Raw genomic sequence first — 19,119 nt, forward strand, 5'->3', positions numbered from 1 at the left:
TGTAAAAAAAAAAAAAAAATACACAAGCATTTTCTGCAGCCCTGTCTCTGAGAGAGGAAGACTCGTGTTATTGTTTACCTCACCTGCCTTTCTTTTTTTACGTTTCTAATATTTTCTGTAATTCTGCTACGAGCCTCTGACATTTTACGAAATCTTCACTCTGTGATTTCAGCTCCCTTTAATCACCTCTAAACATCTAAATTAAAATGGTGCAACATTCTTAATTAAAATGTAACTTTTACAAAAAACAGAAATTGTTTCTCAAATAATATCAAGTTTGGGTTTGGGTCCCTTAAATTAATCAGAGATTGTTGTTGTAGATCAGTGCTCTCTAAAAAGAGGCAGGATCCCTCAATGGGAGGTGCTTATCATACTCATTGAAATTCTGCTGTTCTTGGTTCTTATTATTATTTTCAGTCTTTGCCGCCTGTTGATCAACATGTTTCACAGCCAAACTTCTGAAAACAATCCTGCTGCGGTTTTAAACTCTGTACTTTTTCCTTTTTCTTATTGTACACCACTGATTTCATCACTTGCTCAGACATGCTGGTCCAAGGACCTTGCGAGCTCAGATATTTCAAACAGATCTTTTTTAGATTCCTTCTACCAAACTTATTTTCCCCTGTGCTCTCTCTCTGCATCAGCCGCTCTCTGTCGTTTCACACAAACACAAGCCAGGGTGGCACTTTGGCCCAACGGCAGTGCCAGCCAATAAACTGTTTTCTGGTTGAGTCATCGATGGAGGGAGTAATGTACTGCAGCTGAGACACAGCGACTGCCGAGTAGCTGATAATAAATCTGCTGCATCATATTGCCCAAAGGCCCCAGTTTTTAGTTTTGTTTGACTGATCTTTTAAAGTAAAAAAAAAAATGAAGTAAGTGAAAGTTGAGTGTGGAGTTTGCAGGATACATGACAGAGGGGGTTTTATCTGTTTATTTCTTCTTCAGAATTTCCGTACTCAGCGGACTTAAACCATCTTTTATTTTGTTCTCTGGAAGCTCTTGTTTGCATTAACAAAAATATATCTAACACGCAGAGGCTGGTGGTATTGCCAGACAGAGTGAAGATAGACTAAACAACTAGATCCTTTCTTTTTTGAGCTGGATGAAGATCCAGTATTTAATAAAAATGGGAAGATAAACAACTTCCAGGTTTTTTTTAAATAAAAGGAAGATTTTGAGATTTTGGATTATTCGTTATTAGTACTGAAGAGTTAGAAGGGCAAAGATATGTATTTTTAAAGTGAACAACAGTACAAGGTGAGCTTTGCATATCAAAGGACTTGGTTGTGTCTGCCTAGCAGCACTTCTAAAGCGAAAAGTGACTTCAAATGTTACTTTGGCAAGAGCCAAGTCACCCATTCCCAAATATATAATTTAACACTTTTAAAAAAGTATTTATGAGAATCTAAATCAGGGGTGGGCAATTCCAGGCCCCGAGGGCCGGTGTCCTGCAGGTTTTAGATGTGTCCTTGAACCAACACAGCTGATTTAAATGGCTAAATTAGCTCCTCAACATGTCCTGAAGTTCTTCAGAGGCCTGGTAATGAACTAATCATGTGATTCAGGTGTGTTGGCCCAAGGTGAGATCTAAAACCTGCAGGACACTGGCCCTCGGGGCCTGGAATTGCCCACCCCTGATCTAAACTAATAAATTACTGCTACTCAGTGAATATTTTTATGTAGGATGATCATGGTTTGAATGTTTATTCAAGATGTCCTGCCCTAGTTGAAACAAAATGCATTTGTTTTTGTCACTTTTTATGATCATAATTATTTACTGGTTTGTAAGAGACCAGTGCACCCTACCCATTTTGGCCCCAAAATGCTCTCACTGTCTTGTTTACCATACACACATCAGCGGTACTAATCTTTACATGCTGTTATTTTGAGGCACAAACCAAATAAGGGTAAAAAAACCCAACTTTTTTTCAGACTTTTGTCGTCTCCTCACCTGCGCTTACGCAACTTCTTATTCTCTGTCTTGAGCACGTGGAGCTTCTTGGCGAAGCACACGATGATCATGAAGAGCAGCAGGACCACCAGAGCTGAGGTGCCCACGGCCAGACACATCACCTGGAACTCAGTAACCACCGACTCGCAACGGGCACCCTTGTGCCAGATGTAGTCCTGGACGTTGCATCTGAGGCAGACAAAGAGGTTTCAGAGGACAGGTTGAGAGAGAAATTGAGTCAGGTGGAATTACATATAGAGAGTAAAATCGGGGACAAGGGGAGGAAACAGAGCAGAGCAAAAAGATATGACCGGGACGATGAACAGTGAAGAATGTGAAATGAAATAAGTTGTGAACAGAAAGGGAAGGAAAAAAGAGATCAGTGAGTTAAAATCATGTCTTACCAATTTCTGCGAGTTTTGTGTGCCTGTCAGTTTCACGTTTTAGCCAGTTACAAGTTATACATTTGGCTTTTAAGAATTATTTAATGAACACACATGCTGTGAATGCCTCCGTACTCAAAGTCTCTTCATTAAAGTTCAGGATTTCCTCTCTGCTTCTGATTATCTTTAATCAGAAACAGAGAGATGTGGGAATTCAGGAGGCTCTTTACATGCTGCCAAAAGTCCTCCAAATGTTCCACAACATGATGCGTGTTACATAAACCTTCAGCGTAAAGCCATCTACTAGAAGAGCGTTTGTCGCCGGCAGGTTTGTGAATGCTTTATTGAAAAATATACAAAGTCATCACTATGTGTGTCTGAAAATAGAAAGTGAAAAAGGAAAAACAGCCTGAGGTGATTTTTTTTATAAACACACTCGCCATCAAACAAAAACACACGCATACACAGTCAGAAAAGATATTAGCGTTTAGAACATGTAACACAAAACATATGGGCAACCATGTGTGGATGTATATTGTGTGCACACACACACGTCGACACACAAAAACACACACAGCTGCCATGCAAGTCCCAGACTCCCTTCATAGCCATTTGGCGGAGTACGGTGTCCGCCCGGGGACATAAACGACAGGGGCAGATGGCTTTGTCTACAGACTGTTTGGCGTGTGAAATGGCAATGACTATTTCACCACTTAATGAGACTGTGATGCTGCAGAGAGGCACTACCTCACTGCCACAAGTGCAAAAATGCAGATGAAAAAAGTGGAGGTTCATTTTTGCCTTAAAGGACTTTTGCTTATTATCCCAACTATGCTCAGTGATGTCTAGTTTAATTTCACCCATTTGTTTTCCTGCCAACAGTTAAATGTGGAGATCAATAGAACTAATGTGTGTGTGTGTGTGTGTGTGTGTGTGTGTGTGTGTGTGTGTGTGTGTGTGTGTGTGTGTGTGTGTGTGTGTGTGTGTGTGTCACAGAGCTAGAATTGTGAGGTATTAAGCTTAGCTGAGCTACCTTGGCTTTGTCTAAACTCACAGCTTGTACAAAGAAATTCTACCATTCTCATGTTTATAAAACTACATTCCAGAATAAAGAATGGTCATCATCAACCAAAAGCAGCCATTCATAATTTAATTTGTCTGATGTGTGAATTATTAACAAGCAGTCCTAAAATGGTACTGATCCATCCAAACTTTGACAACCTGTGTATAAACTTAAAAATGAACGACTCTACATATGTTGATTAGGTGTATTTCTGATATTTGGACAGTAGATTAGATTGAATGTTTCCAGTTGTTATGCTAAGCTGAGCTAATTGCATCTCTGATTTGGGTATATAGGATTGCATTAACCATTTTAAACCTTCCAGGGACTCTAGATTCAGAAAAGGCCATGTTGTAACCTTAATTAATACTCGTGTGGTGACAGCTTTGGCTTTGGCTGCATCTCCGCTACTCTCTGTGTCACGTATTGTATCCATAGATCTACAGATCTACACAAACGGAGGACCATAAAAGTGATTAAAGGTGCTGGTGGTGCTCATACCCTCTGACTGAGCTCCATACATGTTAAACAGGCTTCTTTCACTGGCTCACTTCCTGTATCCTTCCTGAATCCGTGATGCTTTTATTTTGCCAGCTGAAGGAAACACTGGCAACATGCCAGGAGACGTTTTGAGTTCGTGCATGTATGCAAGAAAGAGAAGCGATGAAGCCCAATATCACTTTTTTAAAAATGTAGACTTCACTGCATTCACTCTCAGAGTGTTTCTGCATTCATACAAGTAAGAGGTTTATGTAAGATGGATAGAGGGAGGGTGTAGGTGGGGGAGAAAGGGACGGATGCATAAAGGAAGAAGGCGAGCAAGGATGTGCTAGTCACCATGGCAACCCAGCTGAGCGGCAAACAGAGCAGACGTGAGGCTGACATGCCATCAGACACATACATCTGCTCTGAGTGGTCCGGAGGGACACCATTCTGTGTTAGTGGCCAGTTCCCCGTTTATTTTTCTCCCATTCCCTCCCTCACTCCCCCTCCTGATTCTTCACTCCTGCTGCTTGTCTTCTTAAAGATTTCTTTTCTTGTTCAGTGGCTCTCTTTCTCTCCCTTCATCTCCACCCTCATCTCTCTTGTCTCTCCTTCCTCCTCCTCCTCCTCCTGCACTTTGTCAAGCGCCTCCAGCTGAATTATGTCTCTCCTTTCAGTTTGTGCAACTGTATTTTTTTTTTACTCTTTTTTTTGACGTTAGGATTGAACACAGCAGTCCGAGTCGAATATCGTAATCTTGCTATAGTTGTAAAGGAATGAGCAAAACGAAAGCCAGCAATGACCCTATCTGTAATGAGTGTGTAGCCAAAGTCTGATCTATCTTATTCGTGTAATACACAAAAGTTCATCAACATCAAAATGAGAGAACAGAATTTAAATTTACAGCTCAGCTTGTCTCCAAAACTCCAACTGAGACAAATTCATCAATAATCAATCATTTTAATTTAGTGTGTTACCATGCTAACACTTGTTATTATGCACTCACTCTCCTGCCAACACATTCCCATTGTAGCCCATCAAATACTTTACACGTTGTGTCAGAAGCTGCTAGGACAAGGATACAAGCAAGGTGTCCTTTGGCATCGGTGCTTTGATGCACTGGCTGTGCTGATATTGAATACCAATAATTAATAATTATGTTTGAAAACGGGACAGTTCATCAACAGAGGGGCTGCAGTTGCTGTTCCTCCTTTGAGGTTTAAGTTCACGTTTTGCTACCCACACATTTAAGGCTTTAAGGACACGACACTTAATATGACACATTAACAATAATGATAAAGGAACAAGGAGAGCAATATTATTATTAATGATATCCTTTAATAATGACCAGGGCTAGGACTAGGACACTTATTTCATTGTTGCTACAACTCATCTTTCAATTCAGTTCAGTTCAATTGTATTTATGTAGGTGGTTGGAGGTTGGAGGTTATGTTGGAGGTGAGCTTCCCTCCCTCCAAGACATCTACAGGAAGCGGTGCCTGAGGAAAGCGGGGAGGATCATCAAGGACTCCAGTCACGCCAGCCATAAACTGTTCAGACTACTTCCATCAGGAAGGAGGTTCTGCAGCATCCGGTCCCGTACCAGCAGACTGAGAGACAGCTTCTTCCATCAGGCCATCAGACTGCTGAACACGTCATAGACACCTCACCTTCACTACTGGAACTTTAACATTATGCACTCCATACTGTACAGTAATGCCACTGTTTTGCACATGTCTCAACTCTGTATATTTTTATATATTTTATTTATTGTTTGCTCTATTTAATTTGTAAAATATGTGTATACACACACACACACACACACACACACACACACACACACACACACACACACACACACACACACACACACACACACGTAGAAAAATATTTAGTATACACATCCAGAAATGCATATACTATTATATATTGTACATATATTATTAGTTTCAGATGTAGCCATTCTTGTATTTTGCTTGTTTACATTATTGTATTTTGCACAACTCTGTTGCTTGCACACAAGAATTTCACTCACATGTACTGTACCAATGTACCTGCACATGTGATGTGACAATAAAAGTGATTTGATTTGATTTGATTTGAGAACCAAGATTTTGGTAAAAGTGGGACAGAAAAACTCCTTTTTAACAGGAAGAAACCTCCAGCAGTACCAGGGAGGCTCAGGGAGGGGTGGGCTAGTTGGGGTTGAGGGGAAGGACACAGAGACATGCTGTCGAAGAGAGCCATTGATTTAGGCACCAGTGCCTGTGTCTGTCTCAGAGACGTCAGTATTTGATGACCTGGGATTGAGAACGGGGCTCACTCTGTGATGTAAATAATGACTCTGTGACACAAGATATCCTCCAGAAACTTTAAGGAGATTTTAGTTTAAATTCTGATTGTGAAACAGAAGAACTAAGCTAATAGCAACATTTCTCTTATATCCAGTGTGTAAAGTATCTGAATGACTTACTCTGACAGAGGAAGGTCTTTGCCAATCAAGCCAATACAGAAACCCATGAAATCCCGCAGTCAGCTGATGTCATTTTTGTTACTGTTGGGTTAGGAACCATGAAAAGGACCAACTGAGATGTTTGTGGGAAAATTCATGCCATCAAGACTTCAAAGCATCACGAGTAATTATTAAGTACTGAATAAAAGCCTGTTTTAAAGTTTGATTGCACTTGGAATCAATTAGGAGAAAGAAGGTAGAAAAGTAAAAAGAAATGACGGAAAGCTGAACTACCAGCTAATTCCATTGTTTTTGTGGGATGTGTTGACAGCAAGAATGACTCCGGCTTCCTCCATTAAGATTGTTGGAACACAGCTTAACAGGCTGACACAGGAGGAAATAGCTCGGCTGGCTTGGCTTGGCTGAATTTCCAAGAGAATCTTTAGGATTGAATTTCCTCCTCCAAAAGTCTCGCGTCCCCACCAGCTGAAAAGGGGTGAAATCAAACTGGAAAAGACCCTTGATCAGGGAGGAAAAAACTTTTACTGTTAAATCTCCTTCAAAAGCACCCAACTCCACTTTGGCTGAGATATGACAGACAGCCTCCCTCATTCCCAGTCCTTCCTTCTATAACACTTCCCACATATCCCACAGCCCTTCCCTTTGTGTCCCACAGCACAGTTTTTTTCCCCTCCCTAACCCATCATTATCTCCCTTGCCGCGGCTCACCACAGCCGCATTTAAAGCTACGTTGTAGCCTGGCAGTAATATATCGGAGTTAGACTTGGGGCATCCTGAGCCACATTACAAAGAGCTAACAAATCCTCTCAATATTTACCTGATTATGCTGGCCTGCTGTGCTGAGTGAGGCAGACAGAGTTTTTATTTAACTTGCAGAGGATGACAACAGTGCAGAATGGCTAATAGGACCCCCTGCTAGCTTTGATAAGGAGTAATGGAGGGTGAGAATGGAGGATATGAGGGGGGTAATGAGAAAAAAGTTAGGGTAGGACAGGGAACTGTGCAAGAGCAATGGTGTCCTCGGGATTTCCATATGCTTGTTTGTCATTCACCTAGGGACCATTTTTGATCCGAGGACACCACAAGGGTTACGATCGATGGATTGGAGCCAAAAGCAGATACTGCTACTCAGATTTTGGACAAATTGTCATGCAGCTCCCATGCAATATAGCCTAACTTGCTCACCTTAAAACCAGGTGGACCCATGAAGAACTATGATAAGCATATTCAACTTTTAGCAGTTGGCATCCCGTGCTTTCTTCTGTTTTTGTTGTTTAATACCCTCCTTAAGGGAAAGTGATTATTTTGCAGAGTAAAGAGAGAACAAGCAAAGGGGAGATGCATATTTTATCAGGGTCTTTGGAAGGTTAGAGGGAGAAACAACCAAACATGTCTTATCTAAAAGAGCTGGATCTGGGGTGACAAGAGAGAGCAAAGCTGGGTGTTTCCTGAATATTTTAGCATAAGTCCCAGATTTGCATTAAAAGCTGTGCTTTTTTCAAACATTGTTTTCCTTGAAGCAAAACACATTTTCTGATGCAATAACTCCAGAATGAGTATGAAGGGAAAAACTGAGTCATTCAGAAAGAGGTGAACGTCAGGATTAAAGGCCAGCGGAGGACAGGAGAGGGCACGGCACGCTGCGTCTGAAAACTATAAAACATAAGCTTTGATACTGGCTCTGAAACAAAACTTTGAGTTTCTGTTATTGAATGAAAACAAACATTCTCATTTTCCTAAGGGCTCTAGGAAGGTTCAGACAGAGGACAGGATTATAAAACTGGAGCTGGTTTTAAAACGTTGACGGAAAGAGCGAGGAAACACTGGATGCAAAGAGAATCTCATCAGACTAGAAATTTAATTAAGACAGAGAGTAAAAGTTCACGGCTTCTTGGTTTTGTTTTACCAAGGAAATTATGTTTGAATGGGCTAGAATCAAGTAGGGTACATGAAAAATACCCTTGACTTCACCAGCGCACTCAAAGACTTTACCCTCTGTATGTACAGGACTCTGCTTTCTGTGTAGTCAGAAACACCTCAGTCCAATCAAGAATTGTTGCTCTGATCTGAGTTTCTTTGATTTCCAAATACAACCACTTCTTAGTTAACTTGCACAGTTTTTTTAAATACTTGACACAAAGGCTATTCTATTCTATTCTATTCTATTCTATTCTATTCTATTCTATTCTATTCTATTCTATTCTATTCTCATTCATCTGTCTGAAGAAAGTTGTTTGAAGGTTGTCAGGCTGTAGAATGAATCTAAAATCAATCAAACACGTCCTTGCGGGTACTGAATGACACATAAAGTCCCATTTCAGATTAAATCTATCTACATATATAAACATACTAAGTGTTATAAAGTGGGACAGATAAGTCTTCATTTAGACAGTTAACAGTTAATATTTGGTGTGTGGTTACCAAATTATGGTGCTAAAACCTTTGTTGAGGCTTACCTAGTTTCTAACTTCCCCGCCATAGTCCTAGAACATGAGCAATGTCTCGACAACTGTAGTTTATAGAAAATCTTTCTGATCTTGGCTCAATGGAATTAGCTATATCGAGCTTTTCATACACATATACAATGACAGAATCGGTAATCTCTAAGAGTTGGTCTTGAGTTTGGATGTTTTCTATGTTTTGTTCTTGTAACAGTAACAAAGACTTATTTGACTCATAAATGCTTTTAGATCTTCTGCTTTCTCTCCACCTGAGCACCGGCTTCTGATTAAAAAAAAGAGTAGGTTATTTAGCCCAACTTTACACTGTTTCAATAAACTGTTGTGATATTTGTGTGCAACACCATGCAGCTGAAAGCGTTTACACCTTTCACCACTTACTGGCTTTTCTGCTGTTGTTTTAATCACATGAGACACTAGATAATCAGATAGGAGACAATGAAAAATAAAACTGATTATTAAGAAGGGAGCTCTCTGCAACAACTCAAAAAATAAAAGAGATAAATGAACAAAGAGACACTGTTTTTGTAATCCCGGCCACTTTGGTTTATTAATGTGCATTGTTGTATTATTTCAGGTCAGATGCTTTTTCTCTTTATTAGCCATCCACTTAGAGTTCCCTGAGGCATCACATCATCTGCAGTACATTCAAAACAAACCAGCTTAAATAAAATATCACCACATCGGCTTCCATTATGCAGATGAAACCATTATAGCCTCATTAGCAGCCACAGAGGGTTAAAAACTGGACCATTCAATCATCCAGCGAAGGTAAATCCTTGAACTGAAAACAGAACGGGATTTGAAATGTCACAACACGATCAATGTATTACATTTAGCTTAAAAAATTTCAGAAACAGTGTTGTTTAGAGGCATTGTGCTGGACGACGTTGCTCCAATTTTAGGGTAAAGCTAGGCAAGGACGCACATATATTGGTGCATATGCTTGCCTGCTTGGAACATCTAAATATAAACACCCAATTAAGCACATTCAGTTGGCTTGTCACATTTACATATCATTTTCTGCAGAGTTGCTTGACTGTAAGTACTCAGCTTCCTGCTATTATAAATAAACTGAGGCTGCTTAATGTTGCAAATGAGTCACTCAGCACAGAGCTGCAGATATGATTGTAACCAAAACCTATTTACATAAAACCCCTGTATCCCTGGAGAGCACCCACGCAACACTATAAACTGCAAACCAATTACAGATTTGCAGATGTGTCCCATGTCACACTAACTATAGGAATTACGTGGGGGATGTGTGCATTGAAAGCTTCTGTGTGTGTGACCCTGAGAGGAATACAGTAAATTAGATCAAACGATGCTCTGGGTTTCCCAAACAGGCTGACAAATGGATTCATCTTAATGCAATTAAATAATGAAATGAAAAAATGAAATGTTGGTGAACAGATAACAAAATCCACTTACAACCACTAATGTAGAGAGGAGATCGGACCCAGCATTTATTTCTGCTGAACTTGACCATTTCAGTGCAGATAGTGTTGTTAGTATAGCTGAGAATAAAAATAGATAGCTTGAACCTTTGGCAGCCAAATCCAACCCACCTTATGTTTATGTCTTAAAGAGTCTAAGATGAAGCACTAACCATACTAGCTGAGCTACATTGAGCACTGTGGCTCCAAGATTATAAGCAAAACCTATTTTGTGGGGATATAAACATATGAAACCTGCATTACATTTGATTCATCTCACAGCTGATTCAGGCTACTAAACTCTCTAACTGGATTTTCTCACAGTTTTTGTTTTTTTAGGTTTATATGACTGCAGATGGTTTTGATTTTATTGGATTTTTGCTAAAAAAAAAACCCAAAAAAAACCCCCAAAAAAAACCCAACAACAACAACAACAACAAAAACCAGCAGGTGTGCAATCACATTTTTACCTCTTTGGCATTTTTACTTCATTTTTTCAATTGTAGTAAAGTGTCGTGATTATATTCTTAAATCACAACTTCTTTTGCAATTCAATCATCTTTTTGAGCATCTGGTTGGATTTTGTGGAAAGGGGGAAAACTATGATAGAGCACAAAAAAATGCAGGAGAGACTATTTTATTTATTTATTTTTTACAATTCTTTCAAAATAAGAGCATGCAGAAACCAAAACAGAGACAGAGAGATATGATGGACTCTGAACAGTGATTAATAGATTAGAAAAAAACCTGGATTGGAATTGTTTGTGTGTGTGTGTGTGTGTGTGTGTGTGTGTGTGTGTGTGTGTGTGTGTGTGTGTGTGTGTGTGTGTGTGTGTGTGTCTGTTTGCATTTCTGTGTACACACAAGCTAATAATCGAAACATAGCTAACCTGCAGCTAGACAAACCTGGCCAAAAACAAATTTGTGAATATGTATGCGTGTGTGCAGCCAGCGATTCATTATGTCAGACAAGATTTTTGGCAAAAACAAACTGTGTCTGTTAATGCGTGCGTGTCTTTTTTCCCTGGCGTTCTCCTCAGCTGTAAATCTCCTGTGTGTTTGAACTCCGAGCTGCTTCCATGACCCCCACGCTCTGTGACTCTGAGGTGATCCCTCATGCACCCATAATCCAGTGTGTGAGAGCATTTGAGTGTTTGTGTGCATCTAAGTGGGTATTTTGTGTGTTTCCATGTCCTGATCATGAAATCTTAAATGAATGCAAACTGCTGTTGGTTCTCAAAACCTCACTTAATTATATCAAGCTGCAAGACGCACACACAGACACACATACACTAGTAAACTCGACCTGGCTCGCCCAAGTCGTTTCCATACTGGCAAACATTATAAGGTTCTGACTCATTCTCTCAGTCAGTTTCCCCTCCACCTCCTCTTGTTTTCTCTGTCCACTTCTCCCTTTATATCTGTCTCCTTTTTATTTCATGCCGATAGTTTCTCGCTCTGTTTTTCCCTGATCACTCTTTTGATTTCCTTTGTATGTCACTTTCTTTCTCCTTCCATTAATCTGCTTTCCCTACCACAAGCAGAACATAAACACTCTCTCCTCTCCTCTCTTTCTCTTTCCCTGATGCATACCCTCGCTCTTCACTCCCTCAGATTTCTCATCTGTTTCTCCGAATATGGTCCTTTCAGTCCTGCAGCTCCAGAGGAGAAGGCAATTTATGGCACTAATGCTGTCAGATCCCATCAGTCAGGAGGACAAGGGAAGCCAGCACCGGAGATGCCTCAGATAGCTTAAAAAACAAGATATCACATTGCAGTATGTTTATAACGACTGAGGTTTAGAGTTAACATCTCACAAAATGAAAGCAGTCACAAATGCATGTACAAACTGAAGGCCACGTAAGAATCTAATTTGCTTAAACAGAGTAAACTTGACCAATAAAAATGTGATTTTAGTTGAAAAGAAAATGACAGCTCTGACATGTGGTGTCTCAGCTTACTACAGACAGGCGAGTGCGAGTGTGTGTCCAAGACAGCTCAGGCTGCAGTGGAGCTGAAACTTCTCAGGAACTTCCATCTGGTGCCGTTTTTGTTGTTAATGAAACATCTCCAATCTTCAGTATTTATCACGTAAAATATATATTTACATCCTTACATTGACCTTGACTCTGAAGTACAAATATACAGCATAAAAAAGGGATATTCTAAGCAGAAAAGGCTAAAATATATCAACTTTTAGTCTATGGTATTGATCAAACTACTGCTTCCTATAAATCCCAGTCATGGAACTTCACTGAAGGCCCAGCTATGCTGAATTGCACATATTTTATTAGAAACTCTGCTTTCATTACACACAAGTCGTTAATGTTAATGTTTAGTTAATTTCCATTGTTGAATACCACCTGGGACATCTGCTGTTAGATGCTGTTCAAATTTTGCGCTGTGTGTGAAATTACCTCCATGACCACACAAAAGTATAAATGATTCAGTCATTTATTAGTGTGTGCCACACATTATTGCATTATTTGAAATGCAGCAATTTAGGCCCACAGCACTTTTCTGTAAAAGCAGAAAACTAGCCTAAGATAAGGAACAAGATCAAAACTGGGGGACGTCTTTGTTATTAGGCAATAGTGCTGTGAAACAGTGCATCAGCATATCAAGCTGCAGCCAACAGTTTTCAAAAGCTGTGACATCCCTTTTAACGAGTAAAATCAATAGAGTGCCCATTCAAAGTCATTCTACCAGCAGTAGCTGTTCTGTCTGTGTTTCATTCAGTGAAATGTATACTTTGCCTTATTATTATTTGCTAAATATTAATAAAAAGTATAAATTTAGAAACTGTTCAATAGCAGTCATCCATATTCTAAACTGTTTATACAGGTCAGGGTCACTAGTCGGGTAGAGGTTACCAAGCAACCATTCATAGTCACATCCTAACCTACAGCCAGTGTAGAATAGAGAAAGAGACAACCTATGCAGACACGGGGAGAACGTGCAAACACCACACAGAAAGGGATGGTGGATTGGTGCATTTGAACAGATGATTTTCTTGCTTAAAGAGGTAAACAATGCTAACCACTGCAGTGCAGCCCATACCTACAAGCACTGATGATGAAAATGGAAAGCTTTGCACCTCTGCAGGTATGTAATTCTATCTTTAAAAGAGATATGATGGGCATGTCTGAGGTCAGTAAAACACACTTCAAAGGGTCGTGAGTTTTACTGCAGAGGGTCAAAGGTCCAAACATTCATCCCCCTGTAATTGAATTGGCTCCATGTCCAGCTCCAACTCCAACACACATGCACAGAAATGTACACCACACACACATACACACAATTAGAAACATACACGCAAACCTAGTCACATGTGTAATCAGACGCACACACAGACGAACATATTGGTCCTCATCTGTGCCAGCGCTCTATTGACCCACATTGAGCTTTTGCCCAGCAGTCAAACGCCTCTCAGTATCTCTCAGCCCTCATCTGACTCACTCTCAGGAGGTTCATCAGTGCTACTATCTGCTGACTGAAGCCCAAAATCTGCCCTAAATATCTGGATCACACTGTCCGCTTAGCAAGAGTTTTTCAGCATCGCTGAGTGAGCTTTGCTCCATTTCCCATTCAGTCAATGATATTTGTAATCTGTTGATTTCATGCAACAGAGATGATTATTTCAGTCGTGCTCGGTCCGTAATGGCTTTTTTCTTTTAGGGTTTTAGGTTTTATTGATTTGGAAATTACTATACTAAAAGCAGGTAAAATACTTGAGATTAAGTCTATGTTGTAATTCTCTGAGAGCCAAATTGACACTTGTTTACATGATGTTTGCATGACGTCTGCGAATATATATAATAATAGTTTTTATTCAGTAGGTTAAGCTTTAATTTACTGCAGGTTTTAAGAAGAACTGATCAAGTTGAAGTAAAGCATGTGCTCAAACTCATGGTTTCTATGCCTGAGTGTCCTTGAGCATCTGTGCGACATATATTTGAAAACCTGCTCATGCCTGTGAAGGTTCGTATGGACCACTGTATGGACGTCTAAGTGCAGCCCAAAATCTGAGGCTACATGGGATGCGTATGTGCCTGAAAAGTAAACTGGATGCTTGTTTTGTGTACAATACTTATGTCCTGTTGTTTATACTGTACATTGACAATCACAAAACAGAGCATCACTTCCTGTTGCTGTCAGGAGGTTGCCATTGTGTTGTCTAGTGCACATGTGTTGAACGTATTCTTCTAGAAACACCTGTGATTGTAGTATAGAAATATGTATTCACCCAATTTTTTCATATCGAGATCAAATTTGGTGAACTATAAATGTGAATTGTCTGTGAAGGTTCTCAGTCATCCAGGTCATCGTAGTCAAAGGATGAATGAGAAAAGATAAATTTGAATTAGCATCATTCCATAAAAGCAACGGTGACCTTTAAGGACTTAGTACGGTGAGACCGTCCAGAGACAATGCAACCCAGGATTTACAGCTGTGGTGCACCATCCACTTTTGCATAATGTGAACTGATGTGCATCATGAGACATACTGTTCAATAATCATGGCCAGTCAGTCTCCAGAAATAGATCCATTTATAAAGTTAATTGTCTACTTAGCAACCATACCAGAGAGACAGCTAAGTGACATTTAGCAGTGACTGACTCGTCAAGCTCATAATACCACATCTAAATCTGAATTTACATCAACCACATACTGACTACTTGATTGATTCCTGAATCATCCCCAGTAATAAAAATATATATAAAAATACTTGAAATTTAAATACTTGGGATGGGTTTTGTTCTGTTAAGTAACTTTGATGCAACGTCATTCAAACCAGACATTAAATCAATCGTCTCCTCTTTACAACACCACTACCTGCAATACATTTATTTCAGGAAAGTGAGGTAAACAACAGCTAAGAAAGAAGTCATGACCAAATGGGATAAAAGGCAGTCAGTCCCACATTGATGAGATGTGATGTGGTCCATTAAGTTAAAGTAAGCTGAGGGGATAAATCGCTGACCTTGTTGCTTTAATGAAGGTAAATCTGGGCTTTTTATTCACAATGTTACATTTTTGTTGGAGTGCATACAGAGTTTTGTGAGTGTGTTTGGTGTGTGTGAATGAGAGCAACATTTTGAGTTCCAGTGGTGGAGCTGATTGGTAATGAAACGGATCTTCACACCAAAGGTCTTGGGTTCGAATCCACCTTGTCTAATATTATCTTTTCACTACAAATTGATACACTATCACAGACCTGTAATTCATATTGGTAATTTATTACAATTCGGCAACGTTTTATGATTTTGGCAGCTTTTCTAATATGGACCTCAGATTCTTGTTAACGCTCCATGGCAGAAATACATACAAGTACAAAGCCTGATGAAGCAGACAGAAGTAGTACCTCTGATTGGTTCAGCATTTTCACCTCTTACCAGCAGAAATCTCATCCTCTTCTGCTGTTTTTATTAGAATTTTCAGCTTTTTCACCTTTTTTCAGTTACGTGAGAACCAGTTTGGCTCAATGAGTAGCTGAAAAATGTCAGCCTCTTCTGCTCTTTCAGAAGAATTTCAGCTTTTTCACCTCTTTTCAGCACAATTTTCAGGTTCCTTATCTCTTCAACTCTATTTTTCACAAATTTCAGTTTCTTTACCTCATTTCACAACAAAGTTCTTCCTCTTCACCTCTTTTCTGCTAATTTGAGCTTCTGCTCCACATTGCACATTTTTCCTCTCATCATATCTTTGTTTGTGAACAGAACTCATTTGGCTCAGAGGGATGAGCAGCTGCTGTGAGACCTGGTGGCAGAGGATCAAATCCTACTTGTGACAGTTGCCACACATGTTTCTTGCTTGTATGTGCTCTGCTTTCTTGACACTCTCCAGTGTATCCTTACACATACAGCCATCGTCAGCAAGCACTTCTGCTTCTACACCTCTTTTCAGCAGATAATTCTGCTTTTTCAGTTGTTTTCAGCAGATTCCAATACAAGGCATTCACACTGCATTTTCGCAGGAAATGCAGCTTTTTCTAGTGTGAACTGATGTGCATCATGAGACATACTGTTCAATAATCATGGCCAGTCAGTCTCCAGAAATAGATCCGTTTATAAAGTTAATTGTCTACTTAGCAACCATACCAGAGAGACAGCTAAGTGACATTTAGCAGTGACTGACTCGTCAAGCTCATAATACCACATCTAAATCTGAATTTACATCAACCACATACTGACTACTTGATTGATTCCTGAATCATCCCCAGTAATAAAAATATATATAAAAATACTTGAAATTAAAATACTTGGGATGGGTTTTGTTCTGTTAAGTAACTTTGATGCAACGTCATTCAAACCAGACATTAAATCAATCGTCTCCTCTTTACAACACCACTACCTGCAATACATTTATTTCAGGAAAGTGAGGTAAACAACAGCTAAGAAAGAAGTCATGACCAAATGGGATAAAAGGCAGTCAGTCCCACATTGATGAGATGCGATGTGGTCCATTAAGTTAAAGTAAGCTGAGGGGATAAATCGCTGACCTTGTTGCTTTAATGAAGGTAAATCTGGGCTTTTTATTCACAATGTTACATTCTTGTTGGAGTGCATACAGAGTTTTGTTAGTGTGTTTGGTGTATGTGAATGAGAGCAATATTTTGAGTTCCAGTGGTGGAGCTGATCACCATTGTGCATAAATTTGCATGTCAATCAATGCAGCTGTTCAGCAACTAGAAGTAGCTTCTCACCGATTAGTTGATTCCTTTCATAATTAAGGGAAAATGTGTGTAAAATCACAGACGAGCCACCATCAGAGATCATTGGTGTGCTGTGGTTGATTTTTGTTTTTGGTGTAGCTGTTTTCCTTTTAACTGTTTTAGTTAGTAGCTGCTTACAAATCACAGAATCTCTGTTTGTTTGTTTATTTGTTTGTTTGTTTTTTAATATATCACAGAAGAGAAAAATGCAAAATTTTATGATGAAATCATTAAACTTCAACTATAGACACACAAATTTTGAAAGTTCATACAATTAACCTTTTGCAAGCTGCCTTGACAACGCTGACCTTTGAGTGAACGAGGCATCAAAGAGTTCAAAACTGAGAAGTCTGATGCAGATTAGTGGCTGTGCTGCATCAAGAAACAGTCATGGTTATGAAGACTGTAACAAAAAGCATATCCTTTAAATATAGTGAAGAAACTTTAGTGCCCCTGCTAGTAAGTTTAAAATGCCAGAATAAAATACACACATTAAGAAAATGAGGTGTTCGAGTGTGCTGTTGTGTCAGCAGTTAGCTCGTCAAATATTAAATGTACAGTCATATTAAAGCAAGCAAGAGCAACAAAAACTGCACAAGAAATGATTACAATTATTGCATGATGAAAGAAAATACTCAGTGCAGAGTAGGTGTAAGCACAGAGAATTTGATAATGCATGATTAATATAGCATATTAATAATTAATAATTATTAATTAAGTATATTAATCTTGAGCTGCATCGACTGTGCTGCAGTAATAGTGCCTGTTTCAAGTTACATAAATGCAAGCTTACCACAGCTGCAGTGCTGCATATCGGCCGATCTCAGTACCAGCCAACATGCGCTGATGAGGGTCCACCTGGCCCACCAAGTACAGCAGCGTTACTAAATGTACCCGTGTTTAAATGCATGAATAGTTAAGTATTTGTTTTTCAAAATAAATGGATAAATAATAACATATAATATAATAAAAATTAAAATAAAATAAAATATTAGGTGATCAACAGCCTCAAAGACTTCATTTATTGCATACTGAAAAGTACTTAATAATATAAAGATGAAAAAGAGGTCAAAACAATTCTCTCTTTAAAGTAGGTGCACAATGCGGGTATAAATGCAGTGAAAATAATTCTGTATGATTAATTGTATGATTAAAGTATATTAAGTTTGAGCTGCACTATAAATAATATAATAATTGATTGAGTGATTGATTGATCATACTTTATTCATCCCGAGGGAAATTGGGATGTGATTGGATTGTGGTAATGCCTTTGTTGAGTTGTATAAACCCAAGCATACCACAGCTGCAGTGTTGCATATCAGCTGATCTCAGTCCAGTGTCAAGTTTTAACGCATTTTTGTGAACTTGCCTTCTCTAAAACAAACCACAATTTATTTTCTTAATCATAACCAAATAGTTTTAGCGCCTGATTCTGACCAAACTATAAAAGCTAAAGTGAAAACAAAACTAAACCAAACCAAAACTCCCACAAGGGACATGATGTGGTCTCCTAGTTGACAGCTGTGTGATCTATATCATCGTCACTCCAATTTCTCCAGTCTCCAGAGCTGTGTGTAACAGCACAAACACCAAAGCCTTACCTTATGTTTTTGTTCTAATCAACATGTTAATTGAGACTCTTTGAGGATCCTAGAAAGCTTTTCAGAGCTGGAGTGAGGGCTGTGAACAGCTGTCTGTGTTTTTCAAAAGTCAGTTTTGTTTTCTGAAAAGCAAACCCTTAGTTTGGCGCACAAAGCCGGGGCTGGAATGAATCTTACTATTCAGAACTCAGTCATTTTAAATGTGAAATGATTTTGCCCTCATCTGAATGTGGACAGGACTACAAGGCAATGTTTTGATCCACAGATGCTCTCTGATAGTTGACGTTCAGTGCTCACATTGACCTGAAAATGCTCAGTGGCTTACATTAAATTTTCATAAATGATGCACTTAATCCGTTTGACTTTTGACCTCCACCTAGATTCGCCTCCACAGCAACCCCATTGGACTGAGTCCCGAGGAAAGTTATTAATGCAGCGTGTAGCTGATGCCCGAGAAGCTAGTCGTAATGTAATGACACAGAACTGGTCCTAAATATGAGATCCTAAATTTAAGATAGCATCTAATTTACAGTTTGTTATATACATCTGAGA

General features: G+C 39.2%; 1 protein-coding gene across 7 annotated transcripts in view; it reads right to left on the reverse strand.

Moving 5' to 3' along the window:
- The window catches only part of cspg5a (chondroitin sulfate proteoglycan 5a), a 61,108-nt gene that overhangs the window by 17,418 nt on the left and 24,571 nt on the right, over positions 1-19,119 (reverse strand). For all 7 annotated transcript variants that reach the window (XM_085423722.1, XM_085423720.1, XM_085423716.1 and 4 more), the window contains exon 3: positions 1,955-2,143. In XM_085423722.1, the coding sequence (XP_085279848.1) occupies positions 1,955-2,143 (189 nt within the window). The remainder of the gene's footprint in view (positions 1-1,954; positions 2,144-19,119) is intronic.

Source organism: Rhamphochromis longiceps, linkage group LG11 (genome assembly GCF_057381845.1).
Source record: "Rhamphochromis longiceps isolate RC_006_pf linkage group LG11, R_longiceps_female_GT1.1, whole genome shotgun sequence".
In the NCBI taxonomy this organism is placed as follows: domain Eukaryota; kingdom Metazoa; phylum Chordata; class Actinopteri; order Cichliformes; family Cichlidae; genus Rhamphochromis; species Rhamphochromis longiceps.